This window comes from Heterodontus francisci, chromosome 28, assembly GCF_036365525.1.
Source record: "Heterodontus francisci isolate sHetFra1 chromosome 28, sHetFra1.hap1, whole genome shotgun sequence".
Taxonomy (NCBI): Eukaryota; Metazoa; Chordata; class Chondrichthyes; order Heterodontiformes; family Heterodontidae; genus Heterodontus; species Heterodontus francisci.
Genome location: NC_090398.1, coordinates 62466509 through 62494285, shown reverse-complemented (window position 1 = coordinate 62494285; position 27777 = coordinate 62466509). Strand labels below are relative to the sequence as shown.

Genomic DNA, 27777 nt, shown 5'->3' with positions numbered 1-27777 from the left:
TTCTTGCATTAAAATAGACACACTTCAACCCATCATACTGGCTGAAACTTTGCCCTGTCAACTGTCTAACCTTGTTCACAGACTCTCTGCACTCGGTATCTGCCTGTTCAACAGCTACCCCATCCACTGATCCATAGCTCCGGTTCCCATCCCCCTGCCAAACTAGTTTAAACCCTCCCGAAGAGCTCTAGCAAACCTCCCGCCCAGGATATTGGTGCCCCTCCAGTTCAGATGCAACCCGTCCTTCTTGTACAGGTCCCACCTTCCCCAGAAGGTATCCCAATGATCCACATAACTGAAGCCCTCCCTGCTACACCAGCTCTGTAGCCACGTGTTCAGCTGCACTCGCTCTCTGTTTCTAGCCTCACTAGCACGTGGCACCGGTATCAATCCTGAGATTACTACTCGGCTCGTCCTGCCTTTTAGCTTCCAACCTAACACCTATATTCGCTTTTCAGGTCCTCATCCTTTTTCCCAGCGATGTCATTGGTACCGATATGTACCACGACTTCTGGCTGCTCCCCCTCCTCCTTAAGAATCCTGTAGACTCGATCTGAGACATCCCTGACCCTGGCACCCAGGAGGCAACATACCATCCGGGAGTCTCGTTCGCGACCACAGAATCTCCTGTCTGTTCCTCTAACCATTGAATCTCCTATCACTGTCGCTCTCCTATTCTCCACCCTTCCCTTCTGAGCCGCAGAGCCAGGCTCAGTGCCAGAGACCTGGCCGCTGTGGCTTTCCCCTGGTAGGTCCCCCCCCCCCCAACCGTATCCAAAACGGTATACTTATTATTGAGGGGAACGGCCACAGGGGATCCCTGCACTGTGTGCCTACTCCCTTTCCCTCCCCTGACGGTCACCCAGCTACCTTTATCCTGTGACTGAGGTGTCAGTACTTCCCTATAACTGCTCTCTATCATCCCCTCTGCCTCCCGCATGATCCGAAGTTCATCCAGCTCCAGCTCCGGTTCCCTAACGCGGTCTGTGAGGAGCTGGAGTTGGGTGCACTTCTCACAGGTGAAGTCAGCAGGGACACAAGTGGTGACCCTTACCTCCCACATCCTGCAAGAGGATCATGCAACTGCCCTAGCTTCCATCCCCTCTGCTCGAAATTGACAACAGAGAATAAAAAAATATAAAGGAAAACCTTACCTTACCAAACCCTCCACACAAGAGTCCTTTTCTTTGGTTGGAGGAGGAGGATGGGTGGGAGACACTACACATGTAGTGTTTCGGGTTTAGCCACAGCCCGAATATATAAGTTCACTTACCCAACAGTCCCCGTGTCCGCGTCCGCCGAATCGTCAGGTAAGTACTTTACAGTGAAACGTACCTTCCCGGCTGCCCCCTGGCTCGCACTATCACCGCTACTGCTGATCAAAGGTGTTGCTGCAATAAAAACAGAAAATGCTGGAAATGCTCAGTACGTCTGGCAGCATCTGTGCAGAGAGAAACAGTTAACAGTTCAGGTCTGTTTCCTTAGCTCACATTAACTTTGTTTCTCTCTCCACAGATGCTGCCAGACCTGCCAACTATTTCAAGCATTTTCTGTTTATGTTTCAGATTTCCAGCATCCGCAGTATTTTGCTTTTGTACGTGTGTTGCTATGTCTGGGACTGTTTGAGTGCAATGCTATTGCTTTATAAACAGCGTTGAAACAAACATTTATCTCGCGAACACACAGCACTAATACACAGCTGGATATAAACAGCAGCCTGCAGCAGAGGGTGCAGTGGATGTTTATTAACACAAATAATTCACCAACACTATATTTACTGCTATCCACAATCACACCACGCTTCATCTTAACACGTTTTACTCTTTATTTACATCAACTTCTTCCTTCCAGTAAACACTTCAATTTGGAACACAGCTTCCAAATCACCTTTATTCACAAACCCGAACACAAGCTGCAAATGCTGCAAACACATACCAGCCCAGACTTTCCCCTTTCTGTCAACCCATTCCTGCATCACTGCCTCTCCACCAAGAGTTGTCGCTAGAATCATACAATCATAGAATGGCGAAAGCACAGAAGAAAGCCATTCGGCCTGACGAACCCATGTTGGCTCTCTGCTAAAGCAACTCACCTCGTCTCACTCCCCAGTCAGTTCAATTTCGGTGGTGGGAAAACTTCTCGAAAGAATAATTCGGGACAAAATTAATAGTCCCATGGAAAAATGTGGGTTAATTCAGGAAAGACAGCATGGATTTCTTCAGGGAAAATCATGTTTACCTGTCCTGCTGGAGTTTTTTGATGAGGTAACAGAGAGGGTTGATGAGGGCAATGCTGTTGATGTGGTGTACATGGACTTTCAAAAGGTCTGGCAGCATCTGAATGGTCACTGACCTGAAACATTAACTCTGTTTCTCTCTCCACAGATGCTGCCAGACCTGCTGAGTATTTCCAGCACTTTTTGTTTATATTTCAGATTTCTAGCATCTGCAGTATTTTGCTTTTATTGACTTTCAAAAGGAGTTTGATACAGTGCAACACAACCGACTTGTGAGCAAAGTTATAACTCATGGAATAAAAGGGATAGTGTAGAACTTCAAAAGGACATAGACAAGTTGGTGGAATGGGAGGACAGATGACAGGTGAAGTTCAATGCAGAGAAATGTGAATTGATTCATTTTGGTCAGAAGAACATGGAGTGACAATATAGAATAAAGGGTACAATTCTAAAGGGGGTGCAGGAGCAGAGGGAACTGGGGGTAGAAGTCATTGGTTGAGAGAGCGGTTAATAAAGCATACAGTATCCTCGGCTTTAGTAATAGAGGCATAGAGGACAAGAACAAGGAGGTCATGTTGAACTTGTATAAGACACTAGCCTCAGCTGAAGTACTGCGTCCAGTTCTGGGTGCCACACTTTAGGAAAGATGTGAAGGCATTGGAGAGATTATGGAAAATATTCATGAGAATGGTTCCAGGGATGAGGAACTTCAGTTATGAAGATAGATTGGAGAAATTAGGACTGTTTTCCTTGGAGAAAAGAAGGCTAAGAGGAGATTTCATAGTGGTATTCAAAATGATGAGGGGTGTGGACAGAGTGGATAGGGAGAAACTGTTCCCACTTGTGAAAGGATCGAGAATGAGAGGGCACAGATTTAAAGTAATTGGTAAAAGAAGCAAAAGCGACATGGGGTAAAACTTTTTCACGCAGCGAGTGGTTAAAGTATGAACTGCCTGAGAATGTGATGGAGGCAGGTTTAATTGAAGCATTCATAGGGGAATTAGACTGTTATCTGAAAAGGAAGAATGTGCAGGATAATGGGGAGAGGACGGGGAAGTGACATGAGGTGAATTGCTCATTTGGAGAGTCAGTGCAGACACGATGGGCCAAATGGCCTCCTTCTGTGCAGTAACAATTCTGTGATTCCAATATTCAAGTCATTTATATATATGGTGGTCCTGACACTGACCCTTGTGGACATCACTGTTCACCATCTTCCATTCTGAAAAACAACCAAATACCACAACTCGCTTTTCTTGATATTTCATACATTTTTTAATCGAAGCAGATACTGACCCTCCTATTCCAGGAGCCTCAGTTTTGTTACCCAGCCTTTTATGTGGTAGTTTGTCAAACGCTTTCTGAAAATCCATATAGACAACATCCATTGCTTTCCCTTCATCAACCTTTTCTGTTATTTCATCAAAAAAATCAGTTATTTATTAATAGATGCAGCACTGAAACAGGCCCTTCGGCCCACCAAGTCTCTGCCGACCAACAACCACCCATTTATGCTAATCCAACATTATTCCCATATTCCCGACCACATCCCCCACCACCTACCTCCACTGGAGGCAATTCACAATGATCAATTTACCAATCAATCTGCAAGTCTTTGGCTGTGCGAGGAAACACACGCAGTTGCAGGGAGAACTCAAACTGCGCACAGACATTAGCCAGAACTGAACACGGTTCGCTGGAGCTGTGAGGCTGCGGTGCCAAACACTGTTCGCCCAAAATGACCGTCACAGGACTCGAATCTACAATCTTCGGATAACTTCGTTAAATACACCGAAGTCAGACGCCTTATCCATTAGGCCACACGGCCAATAGTGAAGGATCGGACAGGTGCTGAACATCTCAGTTTTCGGTCTACCCATACCAAGTTCAAGGCCTGAATAATGAACCGATTGCCTCTCATTAGTTCTGTGAATAATACAATGATTTAATGGACAAAGTTTTGAAACATTCCTGCCCATAAATCTTGATAACAGAGAGTGTGTGGATCTCCTGACTCAGAATGTTTAGTGGATACAGTCCTCAGATCCGACAAGGAATCCCTGAACATCCACAGGAAAGACAGTGTGCATGAGGAAATGGAAGAGCCGGGAGCTGAAACTCAGGGACGGCCGAGCTCTCCTGTCATTGAGCTTGTGTGTCTGCTCTGCTCGCCGCACTTCCGGCTCTACTTTGTTTCCAATGAAAAGATGAAAAGGGCCGTTCGGTTTTCCTCTCACTGACAGCGTGTTTCACTCGGGTTAATATAACCCGGGACTTTTGCTGCTGAAATGAATTCTGCAAGGTCCCAGCAAACACACCAGCTCCCTCCTTTCTCCCCTCTTTCTATCGGATTGTTTTACCAGGAGGGGCTCAATAATAACAAACCCCCTGCAGGGAATGACCGCAAATTGAGCATCTATATGGGGCAAGTGGGCAGCTTTCTGGGTTCTAGGTTCCCCCTACCCCGCCCCTCCCTCCATTCAGTCCAAGCCCCTCTTCACTTTCTTTGGTACTTTGATGAGGGTGAAATGGGGAAAGTTCCCATTGATGTTTGAATGCTGAATTGCTGCAGATCTCTGCGCACGCGCGGTGTTGCCCCGCCCCCAGTGGGACGTCACAATGAGGAGTGGAGCGCATGCGCAGCCTTTCCCCAACCCAATCTGTGAGGCCATTCACTCAATCAGGGGAAGATGGTTTAAATCAGCTGCTAATGGAGACTTCCCAGGCCTGGGGGAAGGGAATAAACAGCATCTGCTTCCAGCAGCCACTGCTTTGGGAGCGTGTCCGCAGATGTGCTCAGAGATTCGCATTGAGTGGTGGGAAGTTGAGGGGGAGTCGGGGAGTGTTTGTAACAGACACTGTGGAGCAGGAACTGCTCCCGGAACATGGAGTGAGCCGGGGACACGGGGAAGGGAGAGTTCATTCTCGGACAGTGTCTGTACAGGCTCAGGGAGACACAATGGGAAGAAATCACTATTGAAAATCACTGACAATTTCACCACCCAAAGGAGAGGGAATTTTCCTGCTTTAGTTCCAGTCTCTCACTGTTTGTTGGATTGTGAACAGTGGGGGGAAAATAGCCGCAAAATAACCATGTGGACAGTTAGACAAAGAGCATTTATTGCAGACACCAGGTGAGAAGTGTGAAAGGCACATTTTAAATCGTGGCTGCTTGTTTTCCGTTGAAATAGAAATGTGACTGTGTAAAGGTCACTGCTCGATCGGACAGTCCCTGTCATTGAGCAGTGCAGGGCTTGTGTTGTTTCTGAATGTCACAAACTTGTTGTAAAACCACTGCAAACACCTGGTAAACAGAAGCTGAATACTGCAGTACTGCAGTGGAGTCAGACACTGACACTGTTTGTGTTCCTGGTTTTCATTTCGCGATTGTTCATAATGATTATTATTGGGACGATTACATTGATCGCTTTTGTTTCTTCTATCTCACCAGTTCTTTCATTCCTGCAGGAAAATACATGAAGGAACCTGACTGGATGTGGTGATTCTTGGACACAAGGAAAAGTGCAGCGAGCTCGTTCCAACACACAGTCGGTACAGGATCACTCCCAAAGCACAGAGATACTGCCAGCTCATCAGTTCCACTGGAACAAACAAAAGAAGTAGTCAGACAGACACTGATCCCAAAGTCGAGAGACACATTTTCAATCCAACAGTCAAACAACAGCAGGAGAGACAGAAGTTGTTTCCATTTCACTCCAATTCAGTACAGCTGACAGGTTGATACATCAATCACAGTCCAAAAACAAACCCATCATCAGATCTAAATAAACTCTGTCAACATGGTTACATTTTAAATATAAACCTTGAAACAGAACAGACAAAATTTGCATGATTGAAAAGTACAGAATGAATGCAAGGAGGCTTCAAGGGGATTTGGACAGGGTAAGTGAATGGGCAAGAACATGGCAGATGGAATATAATGTGAATAAGTGTGAATTTCTCCACTTTGGGAGAATAAACAGAAAGACAGAGTATTTCTTAACTGGTGAGAGGTTGAGAAGTGTCGATGTCCAAAGGTACCTGGGTGTCCTTGTTCATGAGACACTAAAAGCTCGTGTGCAGGTGCAGAAAGCAATTAGGAAGGCAAATGGTATGTTGGCTTCATTGAAAGGGGATTTGAGTACATGGTTAAAGATGTATTGCTTCAATTGTATAAAGTCTGGCTGAGACTGCACCTGGAATATTCTGTACTATTTTGGTTTCCTTATTGAAGGAAGGATAGAATTGTCACAGAGGGAGTGCAACAGAGATTCACCGGACTAATCCCCTGGGATGGTGGGATTGTCTTATGATGAGAGACTGCAGAAACTGGGCCGAAATTCTCTGGAGTTTCGAAGAATGAAAGGTGATCTCATTGAAACTTACAAAATTCTTACAGGGTAGATATGGAGAGGATGTTTCCTCTGTCTGGTGAGTCTAGAACAAGGGGACACAGACTCAGAATAAGGGCAGGCCATTTGAGACTGAGATGAGCAGGAATTTCTTTACTCAGAGGGTGGGAAATCTGTGGAATTCTTTATCCCAGTGGGCTGTGGAAGATTAATCATTGAACATATTCAAGACAGAAATCGATAGATTTCTAAATACTAACAGGATCAAGGGATATGGAGATAGCAGGAAAAATGGCGTAGAGGTAGATGATCAGTCACGATCTGTTTGAATGTTGGAGCAGGCTTGATGGGCTGAATGGCCTAATGCCCCTATTTCCTATCATCCTTTGAATCCCAATAATGTACATCAGAACGTTAGACCAAGTTATGCATTACATAGCAGTTCAAAAATCCCACAGAGATTAAGACTGAAAGATACAGTATCAATTCCATTACAACAAAATGAAGGACTTGGAGCTTGCAGACCAGCCCATGTATAAGATTGAAAGTTATATTTTCATTCACAATCGTTTTCACAGAGCTAAATATTAAATACCAATCCACAACTTGCAAAGGACTACCAAATAAAACCTACAACTGTAAAATACAGTTAATCCATATTTTAAATTAAACACAAGGCAAACAAATATTGATACATTAAGAGAGTGGGAAACAGTGAGAGCAGAGTGGAGCATCAAGAGCCCAGGAGAGAGAGGGAGCAAGAGTTCACTCGGAGAGCAGGGAACAGCGAGAGCACGCGTCAAAAAAGGCAAAGGAATCCACAATTAATGGGAAAACACTGAATGGTGTAGAGGAAGTGAGGGACGTTGGAGTGAATGTCCACAGATTCGTGAAGTAGTAGTCCAGGTCAATAAGCTGGTTCATCAGGTATATGGAATCCTTTCCTTTATTAACTGAGTTATAGAATATAAGGGTGATCTGGGTGTCCATGTCAATAAGTCACTGACAGCTAACATGCAGGTGCAGCAAGCAATTAGGAAGGCTAATAGTATGTTAGCCTTTATCACAAGAGGATTTGAGTACAGGAGTAGTGAATTCTTGCTTCAATTGTATAGAACCCTGGTTAGACCGCACTTGGAGTACTGTGTACAGTTTTGGTCTCCTTACCTTAGGCAGGATATTATTGCCATGGAGGGAGTTCAACGAAGGTTCATCAGACTTGTTCCTGGGATGGTGGGATTGTCCTATGAAGAGAGATTGGGGAAACTGGGGCTGTCTTCTCTAGAGTTTTGAAGAATGAGAGGTGATCCCATTGAAACCCACAAAATACTTAAAGGACAGTCAGGGTCGATGCAGCTAAGATGTTTCCCCTGGTTGGGGAGTCGAAAATCAGGGGACACAATTTCAAAATAAGGGGGAAGCCACTTAGGACAGAGATGAGGAGAAATGTTGTTACTCAGAGGGTTGTGAATCTTTGGAATTCTCTACCCCAGAGGGCTGTGGAAGCTCAGTCGTTGAGTATGTTTAAAGCAGAGATTGACAGATTAGTAAATACAAATGACATAAGGGAATATGAGGAAAGTGTGGGAAAAAGGGCATTGAAGTGGATGTTCAGCCAAGATCATATTGAATGGCGGGGCAGTCTCGATGGGCTGAATGGCCGACTCCTGCTCCTATGTTTCGATGTGCCTAACTCCACATTATCGATGAGACACAGCCTCAGGCCGACTTGTCGGGTGGTGCAAACAGATAACACTGCTTCTGATCTTCACCAGAACAGAGACTGAGATGTAACATTGATCATCAAACAGACTGTGAGAGAATACAACAGAATAAAACACATGGAGAGACACTGTGGAATAACAAATAGATTAGATTGGAATGTTGCATTTTGATTGGAATGGATAAAACACCAGAAACAGCAGATTAAATTGGGATTCTCATCATTATATTGATCTGAGACAGAAAAGAGAAACTGATGGGAAGAAGGAAGAATGGAGTTTTTCACTCACCCATGAAAGCTGATTAAAAAAAGATGCAAATAACAGAGAATTTCACCAAAAAGGGAGATTAAATGCTGCCGAAACCTTGGATCGAAAGATGCCCCAACAGATCACCTGTTTAACTGTCTCCTCACTGGGGGATTTCAATCAGTGAGCAATATTATTCGCTACCTTTTTTTTGTTAAATGAACCCAGAACTGTCACTTGGAGTTAATATCTGCATTCCGACTCCTGAATATTTTCTGGACACATTTCCTGCTGAAAGAACTAAGAACTCTTTTCTAATTTACACAATACTATATACACATTCATCAAACCTCTTAAGCTAGCATCCTTGGTGCTGCTCTCTCTTCTCCCAAACCTCATCTCATGTGACTGTTACATCATCACTCTGACAGTGGGAGGGGTTGATCCCACTATCTTCAGCATTAACCCTTTACATCCTTATACTACACTGTCTGTCCAAACAAATGGGTGGAGGGAACTTCCTTCATTTATTCAAACACTTGAAAATCAACTCAAAGCCATCAGAGAGAGAGAGGGAGAGAGAATGTCAGAGAACTTCCTGCATCCAGTCCTGACCCTGTCACACTCAGCAGCTGCTCACCCAGACCCCACTCTCATCAACACTGAACATTGTTACAGAGACCCTTCAAATAATGTTTATAAAAGGCGGAAAAATTCAAAGTTCATCGCAGCCGGATTGAATGGAACAAAGTTTAATATCTTCTCACCGTCTCTCAACACCCACGAGACATAGGTTTTCTTATTTGGTTCCTTTGATTTTTCTTGTTCCTGATTGACAAATATTCCAAACCTCGGATCAATCCTCCCACTTGCGTCGTGTCCCCAGTCTCGGTTAAAAGCAACACATAACGACACAAACACTCTGAAACAAACAACGCAGTCACACTTTCCTTCAGTGAGATTAATGTCGAGCTGTTTTCCAGATTGAATGTAACCGTGAACAAATTTGTATCAAAGAAGTTGCCTTTGGCGGATCAGCACTGAATTTCTGGACAAGGAGGAACAGCCATTCCCAACTCACATCCTTCACAAAGGCTGTTTTCTCCTGTGACTGAAATTCATCATGTAATTTGAATTCCAAGTTCAAGTTCACAAAACAGAGATATAAACGATTGATAAGGAAACTTCTAAAGCATATCACAAATGTGAAATAAGGCTCTGCTGGGAGTTGAACCCAGGCTCTTCTATTTACTAGGCAGGTGCTTTCACCAACTAAGCTACAGAGCCAAATCACAAATGCTTTTGTAGTTGAAATCAGAGGAGGATCTGTTTATTCTCATCACACGTCTCCACTGGTCACAACATATTTTAACTTTTCCTACTTCCTGATACAGTCATATACTCTATTTTTCCCAAAACTGAGAATGGAGGTGGAGGGGCGACATGATAGAGGTTGACAAAGTTATGAGTGGCAGAGACAGAGTGGATAGTCAGAAGCTTTTTCACAGGGTGGCAGAGTCAGTTACGAGGGGACATAGGTTTAAGGCAAGAGGGGCAAAGTTTAGAGGGGATGTGCGAGGCAAGTTCTTTACACAGAGGGTGGTGAGTGCCTGGAACTTGCTGCCGGGGAAGGTGGTGGAAGCAGGGAAGATAGCGATGTTTAAGAGGCATCTTGACAAATACATGAATAGGATGGGAAGAGAGGGATACGGTCCCCTGAAGTGCAGAAGGTTTTAGTTTAGACAGGCATCAAGATCGGCGCAGGCTTGGAGGGCCGAATGGCCTGTTCCTGTGCTGTACTGTTGTTTGTTCTTTGTACATAGATAACACGTTTATAGATGTGGTCACCCCACAGCTTAAGAGTATGCAGGGAGAGAGGGAATGGGTGACCACCAGGCAGTCAAAAAGAATCAGGCAGGTAGTGCAGGACACCCCGAGTGCGTCTCACTCTCCAGCAGGTATTCAGTTCTGAATACAGAGGACAATGATGCTTCACCTGGGGAGTGCAGCCGGAGCCAAGTCCATGACACCATGGGTGACTCAGCAGCAAAGGGGAGTACAGGGAAGACTGGAAAAGCCATAGTGATAGGTGATTCAATCGTCAAGGGAACAATCAGGTGTTTCTATGGCCACAGACGTGAATCCAGGAATGGAGTGTAGGCTCCCTGGTGCCAGGGTCAAGGATGTCATTGAGCAGTTGCAGAGCACCCTGAAGCGGAAGGGTGAACAGCCAGCAGTGGTAGTCCACATCAGAACCAACAACATAGGTAGATATAAGGATGTTGTGCTGCAGTCAGAACTTAGGGAGTGAGGTAAAAAATTAGCAAGCAGGACATCAAAAGTAATAATCTCCGGATTACTCCCAGTGCCACGTGCAAGTGAGTACAGGAATAGATGGATAAGACAGATGAATGTACAGGAATAGATGGATAAGACAGATGAACGTGTGGCTGGAAAGATGGTGCAGGAGGGAGGACTTTCGATTTTTGGGACAGGTTGGACGGGTTGCACCTGAACCGAGCCAGGACGGAGTTCCTTGCAGGATGTTTTGCTAGTGCTGTTGGGGAGGGTTTAAACTAGTTTGGCAGGGAGATGGGGACTGGAAGGTAGAGTCAGATCAGAAATGAAAATGGAAGGCAGAAAATTAATGGAGTCTGGAAGAGAGAGGAAATACTGATTAGAAAATTCAAAACAAAAAATGTTGGCAGTGCTCAAGGATATCTAAATCAATGCAAGGAGTATAGCAAATGAAGCAGATGAGCTCAGGGCACAGTTAGACACATGGCAGTATGATATCATAGCTATTACACAAACATGGCTAAAGGAGGGACAGGCATGGCAGCTCAATCTTCCTGGTTACAGGGTTTTCAGACGTGAGAGGGAAGGGGATAAAAAAGGAGGGGGAGTGGCAATTTTGGTCAAAGAAACTATTACAGCTGTGAGGAGGGATGATATGTTGGAAGGTTTATCAAATGAGACCGTTTTGATTGAGCTGAGGACCAAAAATGAGGCAATCACACTGCTGGGAGTGTACTATAGACCCCTAAACAGTCAGAGGGAGATGGAAGAGCAGATATGTAGGCAAATATCTGAGAAGTGCAAGAACAATAGGGCAGTAACAGTGGGGGATTTGTACCACCCAAACATTAACTGGGATACTTTTTGTGTAGAGGGAATTGAGGGAGCAGAATTCTTGAGGTGCATTCAGGAGTACTTTTTTAGCCAATATGTAGCAAGTCCAACAAGAGAGGGTGAAGTTTTAGACTTAGTTTTAGGAAATGAAGAGGGGCAGGTGGAAGGAGCGGCAGTGGGACAGCAATTTGGTGGTAGTGATCATAATTCAGTCAGTTTTAATATAATTATGGAAAGGACAAGGACAGAACAGGAGTTAGAGTTCTCAATTGGGGTAAGACCAACTTTACTAAGGTGAAGATTGATTTACCGAAAGTGGACTGAAAACAGGTAGTTGAAGGTAAATCAGTGTCAGAGCAGTGGGAAGAATTCAAAGGGGAGATTCCAGGGGTTCAGAGTCAACATGTTCCCACAAAGAAAAAGGGTGGGAAGGCCAAAACTAGAGCCCCATGGATGTCAAGGAGTTTACGGGTGTAATAAGGCAGTAAAGGAAAGTTTATGCCCAACACAGAGAACTGAATACTACAGAAAGCCGAGAGGAGTATAGAATGTGGAGGGGGGAAATCAACATTGAAATTAGGAAAGTTAAGCGAGAGCATAAAAGAATATTGGCAATCAAAATTATGGTGAACCCAAAGATGTTTTATCAATACATTGAGAGCAAAAGGATAAATAAGGAAAGAATAGGGCACAGAAAAGACCAAAAAGGTAACCTATGTGCAGAGCAGAAGATGCTGGCATTGTTCTGAATAAATACTTTGCATCTGTCTTCACAAAAGAGGGGGAAGATGCATATATTGTAGATAAGGAAGAGGGGTGTGAAGTATGGATGTGATCCATACAGAGGGAGAGAGGACATATTAATGGGATTAGTGTATATGAAAGTTGATAAATCACGAGCACCGGATGGAATGCACCTCAGGCTGTTAAAAAGACGCAAGAGAGGAAATAGCAGAAGAGCTGATCATCATTTGCCAGACCTCACTGGATACAGGTGTGGTGATGGAGGATTGGAGGACTGCTAACGTTGTACCTTTGTTTAAAAAGGGAGTGAGGGAGACCAAATAATTACAGGCCAGTCAGTCTAACATCAGTAGTGGGCAAATTATTGGAATCTATTCTGAGAGACAGGATAAAATGTTACTTCGAAAGGCACAGATTAATCAAGGATAGTCAGCATGGATTTGTTAAGGGAAGATCTTGTCTAACCAACTTGATCGAAATTTTGAAGAATTAAGAAGGAAGATAGATGAGGGTAGTGCAGTTGATGTAGTCTTCACGGATGTAAATGTAGGGGGTATGAGTTTGCAGATGGCACAAAGATTGGCTGTGTGGTAAATAGCAAGGAGGATAGCTGTAGACTGCAGGAAGATCTTCATGGTCTGGTCAGATGGACAGAAAAATGGCAAATGGAATTCAATTCAGAAGTGTGAGTTGATGCACTTGGGGAGGTTAAACAAGGCAAAGGAATACACAATTAATTGGAGAAAACTGAGAGGTGTAGAGGAAGTGAGGGACCTTGGAGTAAATGTCCACAGATCCCTGAAGGTAGCAGGACAGGTCGTTAAGGTGGTAAGAAGGCATATGGAATCCTTTCCTTTATTAGCCGAGGTATAGATTTAAGAGCAGGGAGGTTATGCTGGAACTGTATAAATCATTAGTCAGGCCACAATGAATACTGTATGCAGTTCTGATCACCTTATTACAGAAAGGATGTAATTGCACTAGAGAGGGTGCCGAGGAGATTCACGAGGATGTTGCCGGGATTGGAAAAATGCAGCTATGAGGAAAGACTGGATAGGCTGGGGCTGTTCTCCTTGGCACAGAGAAGGCTGAGGGGAAATCTCATTGAAACATACAAAATTTTGAGGTGCCTGGATAGAGTTGAAGTGAAGGGCCTATTTACCTTAGCAGAGAGGTCAGTGACTGGGGGAAACAGATTTAAAGTGATCTACACTAATGGAATTGATTCTGTATCTTTCCATTTCACAGTGTGGGTGAGTTCTGAACTGGTATCTAATTTGTGTCTCAGGTTACAATATCTTTCAGCACCTTAGAAACTTTCTCTGCAATGAATGTTGAACTTGTATGTAATGTGTATCTCAGGGTACACTATGGGGATGTTTAAACATCCTTTATCATGAATGGATGTGAGCTTTCAGTATGGTATTTAATTTAAATCTCAGGGTCCAGCATTACGTTAGATTCTGTGCCATTCAATCAATACTGTGTGCCAATTCTATCTGATATTTAATTGATAGCTAAGTCTGCATTATAGTTAGATTGACACATTGTATTTCAATCTGTTAATGAGGGTGACTTTGACCTGGGATTGAGGTATCTGACTGTCAATGGGACTGAATTGGGGTGAAATGGAAACAACTTATTTCTCTCCTGCTTTGTTTGATTGTTGGATTGAAAGTGTGTCTCTGGAACTCGGGATCAATGTGGGCCTGACTACTTCTGCAGTCTGAGACTAGGGAACTGATGAACTGTCTATCCCTCTGTACTCTGAGTGATAATGTACCTACTGTGTGTGAGAGGAGCTGGCTGCACTGTTCCTTGTGCCTCGAGTGCAGCAACCATCACATTCATCACGATTCCTTCAAGTATTTGCCTGTATGAAGAAAAAATATGTCTTAACTCAAGAACAGGGGAGGTGCAAAATATCAAAGAGGTGAATTTAATTTCGCAATTAATAGTCATTAAAAACACCCACAAATGAAAACTAGTGTCAGTATCTGTCTCCACTGATGCACTGAAGCTCCCAGCTCCTGCATCACAAGTGTTCTGGGCAGATCAATCCAGACAAAACACTGCACTGGGATCGTCCCCACTGCTCGATGCTCTACACATATTTCCAGCCACCCTGCTTCATATGCACAAATAAAGAAAAATAAAGCCCCATATGTATATCCCTCAATTCCTTTCTTCCCATACAGTTGTTCCACCTCCCCTTAAATGCATCGATATTATCGCCTCGACCTCTCCCAGTGGTTGCAAATTCCATATTCTAACCATTCACTACATAAATATCTTTTTCATGAATTCCTCATTGTTTTTATGAATGTTGATTTTATATTTTTGGCTCTTGTTTCAGACAACACCACAAGAGGAAACATATCTGCATGTATTCTATAGAAGCCCTTCACTATTTCCTCACTTTTTTCATTTGTTCATGTGATGTAGGCATCACTGGCTATGCCAGCATTTATTGCCCATTCCAAATTGCCCTTGACAAAATGGTGGTGAGCTGCCTTCTTGAGCTGCTGCAGTCCTTGAGGTGTAGGAATTCCAACGGTGCTGTTTGGAAGGGAGTTCCAGGATTTTGACCCAGCGACAGTGCAGGAATGGTGATATAGTTCCAAGTCAGGATGGTGTGTGGCTTGGAGGGGAACTTGCAGGTGGTAGTGTTCCCATGTATCTGCTGCCCTTGTCCTTGTTGGTGGTAGAGGTTCCAGGTTTGGAAGGTACTGTCGAAGAAGCCTTGGTGTGTTGCTGCAGTGCATCTTTTAGCTGGTACGCACTGCTGCCACTGTGCATCAGAGGTGAATGGAGTGAATATTGAAGGTGGTGGATGTGGGCAATCAAACAGGCTACCTGAGTGTTGTTGGAGCTGCCCTCATCCAGGCAAGTGGGCAGTATTCCATCACACTCCTGACTTGTGCCTTGTGAATGGTGGACGGATGTGGGGAAACAGGAGGTCAGTTACTCACCGCAGAATTCCTAGCCTCTGACCTTGCTCTTGCAGTCACAGCACTTATATGGCTCGTCCAGTTCAGTTTCTGGTCTATGGTAACCAATGGTCAATGTTAATGGTGGGGGATTCAGTGATGGTAATGCCATTGAACATCAAGGGGAGATGATTAGATTCTCTCTTGTTTGAGATGGTCATTGCCTGGCACTTATCTGATGCCAATGTTACTTGCCACTTATCAGCCCAAGCCTGGATGTTGTCCAGGTCTTGCTGCATCCGGACATGGGCTGCTTCAGTATCTGAGGAGTCATGAATGGTGCTGAACATTGGGCAATCATCAGAAAACATCCACACTTCTGGCCTTGTGATGGAGGGAAGGTCGTTGATGAAGCTGCTGAAGATGGTTGGGCCTAGAACACGAGCCTAAGGAATTCCAGCTGTAATGTCCTGAGGCTGAGATGATTGACCTGAACAACCACAGCCATCTTCCTTCGTGCTAGGTATGACTGCAAAGAGCAGAGCATTTTGCCCCGATTTCTATTTACACTGGTTTTGCTAGGGCTGCCTTGTTGCCAAAATTGTCAAAGGCTGCCTTGATGTCAAGGGCAGTCACTCCCACCTCACAATGCAATGTTTCTTTAACTCTAAAATAAAAGCAAAAGTCTGCAGATGCTGGAAATATGAAATAAACAAAAGTGCTGGAAATACTCAGCAGTTCAGGCAGCATTTGTGGAGGGAGAAACACAATTAACATTTCAGGTCTGTGTCCTTTCATTTTACAATTTGTTTTATGTCCTGGTAGATAACAGTGCATTCAGTTTGCAGTAATGGAATTAATACTGTATCCTCCAGTCTGACCACTTGTGAGATTTGTGGAGTGGTGTGTAACATGTAGCTCAGTCTGCAGTCTGGTTACATTATTGAGATTAATTCTGTACTTTACAATCGGGTACTGTTTGTCTGTTCTATCTGACATTGAATTTGTAGTTCAGGCTGCTGTCTTGTGAGAGTGACACAGTGCCTTGCAATCTGATAGTGGGTGTGATTTTGGACTGGGATTGATGTTTCTCCCTGTCATTGGGACAGAGTTGGGGTGAAATGGAAACAACTTCAGTCTGTCATGCTCTGTGTGACTGTTGGATTGACTGTTAGTCTCTGGAACTTGGGATCAGTGCCGGTCTGACTAGGACTGCTGGCAGTAATTGTGGAACTGATGTCTCTTTTCTCTCTGAATGATACTATACTTACTGTTTGTGAGAAGCCGGCTGCACTTCCCCTTGTGCTGAGGCATCATTATATTTATTCTGCTTCCTTCAAGTATTTGCCTGTCGAAAGAAAAAGTATTTATTATAATTCAGGAAGAGGTGTGGTGGAAGTTACAAGAGAGACCAAAACAATCTTTGAATGAATAATCATTGTGAACAATCACAAAGGAAACCCAGCAATACAACCAGAGTCAGTGTCTGATTCCACTGCAGTCCTGCAGCCCCCAGCTACTGCATACCAGAGGCTTTGGCCATTTTACAACAATTAAATAACATCCAGACATAATCCGCTGGGACATGAATGGGACTGACCGACGGAACAGGGACTTTTACACAGGTCAGATTTCCAGTTCCCGCTCCCATGGTCTAAACATTCAGGCGAAACCAAACAGCCGCTGTTTAAAATGTGTCCTTCACACTTCTCACCTGGTGCCTATAATAGATTCTCTTTGTGTAACTCCCCACATCCTGACTGTCCGCTTCTGTTTCCACACTTCACTGTCCAACAACAATAAACTGTGGGAACAGGCTGGATCGCTCTCTTTGCGCTGGCATGGACATGTTGGGCCGAATGGCCTCATTCTGCGCCGGAAATTTTCTATGTTTCTGTTTGCTGAATTGTTGCCTGAATCTGCGCCTGCGCTCCCCTCCCCCAGCACTGCCTGTGAGCGGAAGAAGATGGTTTGAAACAGTCGAGAATGGAGAGATCCCGGTCCCGGGGGAAGGAAGCAAACAGCAGCCTCCTTCCAGCAGCACATCGCTTTGGGAGCGTGTCCGCAGATAGACTCAGAGATCAGCATCGAGTCCGGGGCAAGCGGGGGCTGTTTGTAAGAGGCGGAGTGGAGAATCAACTGGTCCCGGAACATGGGGTGAGTGGGGGAAGGGAGAGGCCATTCTCAGGCTGTGTGTCGACGGGGAAAGGGGACAGAATGGGAAGAACCTATTACTGCAGTGCAGTCAAACAATGATAATATTTGTATGACTGGGCTTCCTTTGTGGGGGCTCATTATTATTCGAGAGATTAAATTAATTAAAATCCTGTATCTTCTATCTCACCTGTATTTTAGTTATAAACATACTTCTGTTCAAACAGACAAATAATTGAATGAACCAGAATAAATGTGATGTTTCCTCCACCCAAGTTACAAGGAAGAGTGTCACCAGCTCCTTCTCACACAGTCCGTACATTATCACTCACAGAGCGCAGAGACACAGACAGGTCATCAGTTCCACAGTCTCAGACAGCAGAAATAGATCCAGAGACACATTTTCAATCCATCAATCAAACAGAACAGGAGAGACAGACATTGTTTCCATGTCACCCCAACTCAGTACCACTGACAGGTAGATAAATAAATCCCAGTCCAAATTCTCACCCACTATCAAATTATCAGTCTGTCAATCCCACAATAGAGCAACCTCAGCTACAAATTAAGTACACGTAGAACTGACACATGGTTCCCTTTTCAAAGTTATAGAATTAAGGGCGGTGCAGTGGTTAGCACCGCAGCCTCACAGCTCCAGCGACCCGGGTTCAATTCTGGGTACTCCTGTGTGGAGTTTGCAAGTTCTCCCTGTGTCTGCGTGGGTTTCCTCCAGGTGCTCCGGTTTCTTCCCACAAGCCAAAAGACTTGCAGGTTGGTAGGTAAATTGGCCATTATAAATTGCCCCTAGTATAGGTAGGTGGTAGGGAAATATAGGGACAGGTGGGGATGTGGTAGGAATATGGAATTAGTGTATAAATGGGTGGTTGATGGTCGGCACAGACTCGGTGGGCCGAAGGGCCTGTTTCAGTGCTGTATCTCTAAACTAAACTAATATAATCTGAGATTCAAGTTAAATACCAGCCCAATATTTACACGGGTTTTGACTTTATTATCAGTATTAATTCCCATAATGTGTCCAGACATATACATTAGATACAAATGCAAATCTGAAGTGCATAATCAGATTGAGAGATTCTGAAATATCGTATAACCTGAGATACAAACTCAGATTCCAGTTTAAAACTCATCCGGATTGTGAAACTAAAAGATACAATATAAATTTGATCAGTATAGTCTGAGCTATAAATTACATACCAGTCCTGAAACCTCATAGTGTCAGATGGAAGATACTGTACAATTCCAGACTGAGCTCATTTTACATGCAAATCCAAGATACTCACTCAGACTGAATGGCATTGATCAAATTGATCAGTACAGCCTGAGTTACACTTGCACATCAATCCTGTATCAGACTGAAAGATACATTATCTTTCGCTATTATGTTCACAGTGACAGATATTTAATACTTGGCAACACTTCAAACATATTGCCTACTTAAAACCGACCACATCTGTGGCCTGTTGCTGTGCTGACATTTTATGCAGAATGAATCCAGACTTGCAAACAGTCCCAGGGACGGAAGGTTATATAATGAATCCCCCACTCACACAGAGTACCAGATACTGACAGATAAAGTGATGCTGATACACATGCTCAGTGCCAGATGCTGAAAAATATAGGTTGATTCTTGCACTCACTCACAGTACCTCAGCCTGAGTCATCTAAAGCAACCTAACACACAAATAGTAGCACTGAGAGATTGAGAAAGAGTCCAAAACTCACATAGAGTACCAGGCACTGACAGATACAAACTGAAAACTACACACACATGGATATGGGATTGGCTAACTCACAGAAAACAGAGAGTGGGGATAAATGGAGCATTTTCAGATTGGCAAACTGTAACCAATGGAGTACCACAGGTACAGTGCTGGGGCCTCAACTATTTATGGTCTATATTAATAATTGCATGAAGGGACCAAGTATATTGTTGCCAAATTTGTAGATGGTACAAAGATAGGTAGGAAAGCAAGTTGTGAGGAGGACACAATATGTCTGCGAAGAGATATAGATAGGTTAAGTCAGTGGGAAAACATTTTGGCAGATGGAGTATAACATGGGGAAATGTGAGATTGTCTACTTTGGCAGGTAGAATAGAAAAACAGAATATTATTTACATAGAGAGAGACTGCAGAATGCTGCTGTACCAAGGAATCTGGGTGTCCAGGTACATGAATTACAAAAATGTTAGCATGTAGGTATAGCAAGTAATTAGGAAGGCAAATGGAATGTTGACATTTTTAGCAAGGGGAATGGAGTATAAAAGTAAAGATGTTTTGCTATAACTTTACAGGGCATTATTGACATCCCAACACCATACAGTTTTGGTCTCCTTACATAAGGAGGAATATACCTGCATTGGAATCAGTTCAAAGAAGGTTCACTCGACTGATTGCTGGGATGTTGGATTGTCTTATGAGAAAAAGTTGAGCAGATTGGGCCTATACTCACTGGAGTTTAGAAGATTGAGAGGTGATCTTATTGAAAAGCTGTAAGATTCTCAGTGGGCTGGACAGGTAGATGCTGAGAGGACGGTTCTCCTTGTGGGGGATTATAGAATTAGGGGCAAGAGTTTAAGATAAGCAGTCTCTCTTTCAAGAAGGAGATGAGGAGGAATTTCCTCTCTTAGAGGGTTGTTCATCTTTGGAATTCTGCTCTCCAGAGGACTGTGGAGGCTGTGTCATTGAATATATTCAACGCAGCGATAGACAGATTTTTGATCTACAACAGAGTCAATGGTTATGGGGGCAGGCAGGAAAGTGAAGTTAAGGCCACAATCAGAACAGCCATGATCTTATTGAGTGGCGGAGCAGGCTTGATGGGCCAAATGGTCTACTCCTGTCCTATTTCGTATCTTCTTATGTTCTTACACACACACACACACACACACACACACACACACACACACACACACACACACACACACAACCAATGTGTGGCGGATCTAGAATTAATCCCACATTCATACACAATACCAGTGACTGAAAGGTACAGAATTAATCCCACAGATAGATACAGTACCACCGACAGGTACAGAATGAATCCCATGCTCACAATCAGCACCCGGGATCGAAAGATACACGTGATTCCTACCCTCACATAACAATATCAGACTGAGTTACAGAATGATTTCCACATTCATACTGGGCACCAATGACTGCGAATTAATTCATCCCACAATCACACACACTACCAAAGGCTGACAGATACAGAATTAATCCCACACTCCTATGTAGTAGCAAAGACTGACACATACAAAATCATTCTTAAATACTCCTACAGTACCTGGCAGATTCAGTGACTGCCAAACTCACATAAATCACCAGAGACTGACAGATAAAGAATGAACTCACACCCACACTGAGATACTGACAGATATAGCTTGAAGTCCACACATACAGAACCACTGACAGATTCAGACTAAGTCCCAAATCACATAACATTCCAGAGACTGACAGAATGAATCAAATACTCACACACAGTGCCACTGACAGAATGTATTCCACACTCACATACAATACCGAAGACTGACAGATACAGAATGTAACTCACACTTTCACAAAGTACCAGTGACTGAGAGGTACAGAATGAATCCCACATTCACACATGACGTTAGAGATGGATAGCCAAAAAACAATAAGACTGCCAGAATAGATAGAATTCACATAAAAATTCTAAAATATGGCAGAGAAGCACTCTTGACACAAATACATGTCTTATTTCCCTCATCTGGAAGGAGGAGAGCATGACAGGGGATCTCCGTGATGCGGTAATTGTGATCATCTTTAAAAAAAGTTGACAAGATCGACTGTGTTAACTATAGAGGGGTATCGCTGCTGTCCACCACAGGGAAGGTCATCACAAGAGTCCTTCTCAACTGCCTCCTCCCCGTGGCTGAAGAGCTCCTACTGGAATCACAATGTGGATTCTGTCCATCAACAGGCACAGTGAACATAATCTTCACAGCAAGACAACTTGAAGAAAATGTAGGGAGCAGCAGCAACCTTTATCCATGGCCTTGCCTGACCTGACAAAGGCCTTCGACTCTCCCAACCAAGAGGGATTATGGAATGTCCTCCTCAAACATACTGCACTACGACATGCAAGCTGTAATCCTTGCCAACGGATCTATCACTGACCCAATCCGAGTGCAAACTGGGGTCAAGTAAGGCTGTCATCGCACCAATGCTCTTTTCCATCTTCCTTGCCGCAACACTCCACCTCATCTCCTCACACTCAAACACAGTACCTGACAGAGACAGAATGAATCCATACAGCACCAGAGACTGAGTTACCAAATTACATAAAATACTCAAACACAGCAGCCTAGAATAAAAAGAAAATTAATTGCACACTCACATGCAATAGCAGAGACACAACGACACAGAATCAGTCAATAAGTGTCCTCCCAACAACAGCCAGGGCATTTCCAGGAAGCTCCACACAGGGAGCAGCTCTTTCAATTTTAACTGGGGCTGGAGAGAGTCTTTGTGAAATATACTTCCTGATTGCAGTAAGGGAATTTGTGATTGGTTGCAAATACTTAATCTGATTTGATGGCGAAAGAGACCAAATGTCGAATTGCAATATTAAATCGTTGGGACATCATTCCAAATCACCCAATCACAATCTTTACTTTCCCCCATCCCTCATTAGCATAGAGCTGTGGGATTGTCTATTTAATCCGCACTCGGAAGGGATTTGGTTTATTTCTGTGTCTGAAATTGAAACTGAAGATGGTTGAGGAGAAGAAGAAAGCAGCTGCTAAGAAGGGCGCCAAGAAAACCTTAAATAAACCGTCAGCAAAGAGCGGCAAGAAGCGGAGAAAGTCGAGGAAGGAGAGTTACTCCATCTACATCTACAAAGTGATGAAGCAGGTTCACCCCGACACCGGCATCTCCTCCAAGGCCATGAGTATCATGAACTCGTTTGTGAACGATATTTTCGAGCGCATCGCGGGTGAGGCTTCCCGCCTGGCCCATTACAACAAGCGCAGCACCATCAGCTCCCGGGAGATCCAGACCGCCGTGCGCCTGCTGCTGCCCGGGGAGCTGGCCAAGCACGCCGTGTCGGAAGGGACAAAGGCGGTGACCAAGTACACCAGCTCCAAGTGAAACTGCACAATGGACTGAAAAACATCCCAAACACAACGGCTCTTTTAAGAGCCACCCACAATCTCTCTGAAAAAGCTGCATCCGAACATCTCTATGAAATCATTTTAAGACAATGTGTAACATAATAAATGTCCCACTGCTGTGTTTTTGTCTGCTGTCCCATAAACCGAACTAAAACCCATAATCCGCTCATCCGCCTTTCCTTTTTTGCTTAAAGCTGTTATTGTTGTTTTACACAGCCCCTGAATGACCGCATTAACAGCTGCTTTCAGCGGTAAGGGTCAGACCTCAGTCCCTTCACTCTATTCCTGAAATGTGAACTGATTCATAATTTTATTAACAGTAACTCTCCGCACTGAAACAGCCCGGAATGGGATTATTACACAGCAGACTAAGGGCACTTTGAGGACTCGATCCTGCTTCCTCTTTTCAGAGAAGGACACTGGGCTCTGATTGAAGATAAACTGAATGTTTCCCTTCAGGGAAATGCTGTGAACAGGGATTTAGTACCTCCCGGGACAGTTTGAAAGCGATTGGAGAAATATCCACAATTTAAATAACATTTTAAACCCGCGTCTGTAATTCGTGACGGAAAAAGTTGAATAGAACAAAATAAAGAGAAAGGATTTTAAATATTTGACTCAGGATGGCATTTATTTTAATCCGCTCCTTTCTGACAATGAAATTGGCGGTCTTTTTGAAATTGACAAATTTTCTGCTTCTGATGTTTTGGCGGTAAACCCCGCCCACCTCTGTTGTCAGTGACCTGATTGGTGAAGAATATAGGCAAATGAGGTGAATTAAGTACCGGCCAATGGGGAGAGTTTTCAGGCTATAAGTAAAGTGAATGCAGCGGAAGTTATCCATTCTTTGTGAAAGTATTTGCGAGATTGTGGAAATGTCTGGAAGAGGAAAGACCGGCGGCAAAGCTCGGGCCAAGGCCAAGTCTCGGTCTTCCCGGGCCGGACTGCAGTTCCCGGTGGGCTGTGTTCACAGGCTCTTGAGAAAGGGCAACTATGCTGAGCGTGTGGGTGCCGGAGCCCCGGTCTATTTGGCTGCTGTGCTCGAGTATCTGACTGCTGAAATCCTCGAGCTGGCCGGGAACGCGGCCCGGGACAACAAGAAGTGCCGCATCATCCCCAGACACCTGCAGCTGGCCGTCCGCAACGATGAGGAGCTCAACAAGTTGCTGGGGGGAGTGACTATTGCTCAGGGCGGGGTGCTGCCTAATATCCAGGCCGTGCTGCTGCCCAAGAAAACCAGCGCTCAGAGCTCCCAGAAAAAGTAAAGCGGCCGAAATGTCATCAAATAAACCAAACGCTCTTTTCATAGCCACCCACAGTCTCTGTGAAAGGGCTGGTTCCTGTCTGATTCCAAAATGCCAGTAACAGGACCGAATGAGAACTATTTCAAATGTTTAAGCATCTGTTTCAGTGATTTCTCACTGTCACCCCAAAACCTGTCTAATTTATTCATTCCACACTGAGTGAGTTATTTGTCCCGTTACAGATTGCTGAATAGAGTCTTACCGCCATGTACAGATAAGTAGACAAAAAAAATTACAGATTAAAACTTCGTAATATATATAATCCATCAAAAGCTTTTTTTATTCCGCTTTTCTCTGCACAAAGTCCTGGCCCGATTTTAAGAACAGCTTTCAACTAACGCCAGATTTACCATTAATTCGCTTCTTTCCGACACTGAAATTGACGGCTTTTTCGAATTCAAACTTTCTGCCAATTTAAGCCAGTGATTTGCTGTATTTTCTAATTCGAGGCTCTGCGATTGGTTAAGACATGTGAATGAGACGTGGGTGACCAATCAGAAGTGGGCTCTGGACAGCGCGGGCTCAAACTGTGGGAATTCCAGGTCCCTGAATGATTGAGCTGAAACTGATCAGTTTCACAAACCCTGTCAGTTTCAGTGCAGGAAACACCGTCTCGGGAGAAATAACATCACAAGTGGGTCTGGTTCCAGTGACCGATTCAACGGCTGCTGCAAAACTCCCGGATTCCCTCATTGCAGCAAAATCATTTTGAAATTCTATGAAAACAATGAGTGATTCTGGAGGAGTGATGTGGCTTTTCACTGAGGGCATGTGTCGACTGGGGAAATAACTAAGTGTAGAGCCTCGGGCACTGTTAACACAGCCCGTTTAGAAAATCAAATCCACTACACATCCTTGCTACAAATGAAATGTCAAATTCGGGGATTCCATTTTTTTTCATCCCGAACACAGCAGATTGATTGAACAAAGAATTAAAAGTAAAATACTGCGAATGCTGGAAATCTGAAATATTTCAGATTGATTGAACTGTTCTGAACAGCCTATCCCAGCTCCCATTTCTCGGTCACTGCTCTCTCTGTGTGACGATGGGTGGCTCTGAGAAGAGCCTTTGTTTTGTGTTTGCTGGAAAGGGTCAAATTGTTCAACCACCGAATCTGTAGAGAGTGCGGCCCTGCCGTTTCAGAGCGTACACCACATCCATGGCAGTGACCGTTTGCGCTTGGCGTGCTCAGTGTAGGTGACCGCATCCCTGATCACATTCTCCAGGAAAACCTTCAACACCCCGCGAGTCTCCTCATAGATCAAACCCGAGATCCGCTTGACCCCGCCACGGCGAGCCAGGCGGCGGATTGCTGGTTTGGTGATGCCCTGGATATTATCACGAAGCACTTTGCGGTGCCGCTTTGCTCCGCCTTTGCCCAGTCCTTTGCCTCCTTTACCTCTGCCAGACATGATGATTCTTCACTCAGATCACTGCACTATATAAGAAGCAGACTCTTGCAGGCTCTACTTTACACAGACCGCCCGGACCTGCCTGAGAATGGCAGAGAGAGAGCAGGAAGGGGAGGAGACAGAGTGAAGATTGAACAGAGAGCAGATGGGGAGGAGACACCCAGAGTGACAGACAGAGAGAGAACGGCCCCTCATCTTTCAGCTCCACCTCCTGTTTCCTCTGGTTCGCCAATTTCAAACCCTTTATTAACAGTGGAACCGAAACCCAGCTCTCCACACAAACCCTTCCAGACTCGGCCTTCATAGTCAAGGGTTTCCAGAAAGCCGGAGCTTTTAAATATGGTTCCGCTACAATTAACACTCAGTAATATTCCCACCTAAACACAGTCCATTCTATAACAAATAACCTACTCAGTAACGTCACCATTTCCACACACATCCTCTTCCAGCAGTTTACAAACACCTTATTTCAGCCGTTTGGGGAATCTCCTGTGTTAAGATTGGAGTTGGAAAGCGGCCTTTACCCGGCAGTGTTACCGACTCACACTGAATCTGCCAGACATCCTGTTGATCTGCCTAGTTCCCCACTGTCTCTCTTGATGATTACATGGCACGGGTAGTATTTCAGAAAGTACTGCAATTGAGGGAGTGCTGGGGACTCCAGGCCAATCCTGGAGGGATGGGGAAAATATCTTTAGAAATTCCCTGGAGAGAATCGTGACATGACAGGTCTCCAGGGACAAACCAAGGAGAGAGTGTGGACATTGAATGGAAACATGGCAAAAAGAGTTGGGGATTCAGGAACACAATCCTCTTTGATGGGTTACAGCCTCCCCTCTGCTCCTACTCTTTACGAGACACTTTTCCAGTTTAAATTTATGGACAAGGTGGGTTAGTTGCTCTCAGGGTGGATGGGGGGAGAGGAGCCTCAGTGGCCATGGGTGGGACAGGGAAAATGGAGTCAGAGAACCAGGACTCCGGTCACTCCCCAGCAATGTCTGCTGGAAGTAATCTGTGGATCGGATGATGCCGGGGGCCCATGGAGAGGGGAAGGGGGTGGGGTGATGGAGTGAGGAGGTGGAGAGGGAGTGTTCGTGGTGTCACAGCCGACCCCCTGCCCAAACCAAACTCCCACATCCCAGCATTATATTGTCCAATTCCTGGAGGCGGAGGATGGCGATTCCCGTTGGATTAATTTCTAATGTTCGGCATCTTATCCTGATAAAAGCACCAGTTCTGAAGGAGGCCATTCTGTACTTATTCTCCGGTCATCGAGGGGTCATCTTTCCCTTTTCAGCTCCTGACTGCTGGTATTTTTGCTGTTAAATGTGAAATGCAACATATGTTCGCAGCTGTTTCTGCCCTGTTGCAGCCATAGGAACATAGAAATGGGGGTAGGCCATTCAGCCCCTCGAGCCTGCTGCACCTTTCAATTAGATCCTGGCTCACCTGTATCTTAACTCCAGCTACCTGCTGTGATTTCATAAACCCTCAGACCGTCACTGGATAAACATCTCTCAATCTCAGGTTGGAAATTGTCAATTGACCCTCAGGTTTATCTGATTTTTCGGAGAGAATTCCAGGTTCCCGCTACCCTTTGTGTGAAAAAGTGCTTCCCGGCAATATTCCTGAAAGGCAGAACTCTAATTTTTGAGTTCTCTCCCTTTGTTGTGGAACTGCTTGTTTACAGCTCAGACCGAAGTCCACACTGCAGAACAAACAGCTGTTCCTCTGATCCTGTCACTTCAGCTTTGGATTTGAAGCTCAAGCCTCTTTCCATGATGATTCTTTGTGCCCTATCTCTGTAAATGGTTATGCCTGTCTTTTTGTGGGGTATGTCAAACATTCTTTTTTCCAGTCCCACTCAGGACCCCACCCCCAGCTCTTTTTCCGGTACAATGATGACTGGATCAGTGTCATTTCCTGCTCCCGCTCCGAACTGGAAAATTACATCAAATTCGTTTCCGATTTCCCCCTCACTGTGGTTGACAGGGCTCTCAACCCTTTTTATTATTTTATTTTATCTTTTTGTTTAACCATGTGCCTGCCTTAAACTTGGTTTTTCAAGTATGTGCTTTTGGACAAAACTATTGATTATTCTGTCATTAACACTCTCTCAGCACTAATATTTTGTCTTTCACTACACCATTAGCACACTCCCTTTGCCTTTGCCCCATGACCTCCTTGTCAGTTAATCTCTCCTGCCCTCTGCCCTATTACACACCTTCCCTTTTGTTCTCTTCCCCACCTCCCCCCACCCCCGCTTCACTTGCTTAAAACCTATTACACTGAGTGTGAGACAAATTCAATCCATCTTTTGTACTGTATGAGATTAATTTTGACACACTTTCTGGTACATTATGTGACAGCGAGTTTAATTCTAC

At 44.5% G+C, this 27777-nt stretch overlaps 1 protein-coding gene and 1 non-coding gene across 2 annotated transcripts; one reads left to right on the top strand and one right to left on the bottom strand.

Annotated features, from left to right (window-relative positions):
* Positions 1 to 9771: 9771 nt before the first annotated feature.
* Positions 9772 to 9845, bottom strand: trnat-agu (transfer RNA threonine (anticodon AGU)). The gene has a single exon. It is a non-coding gene; the product is annotated as a tRNA-Thr (tRNA).
* A 13706-nt stretch (positions 9846 to 23551) lies between these two features.
* On the top strand, positions 23552 to 23941 carry LOC137345347 (histone H2A-like). Its single transcript, XM_068008840.1, has one exon. The coding sequence runs from the start codon at positions 23552 to 23554 to the stop codon at positions 23939 to 23941; it is 390 nt and encodes a 129-aa protein (XP_067864941.1).
* Positions 23942 to 27777: the final 3836 nt, after the last annotated feature.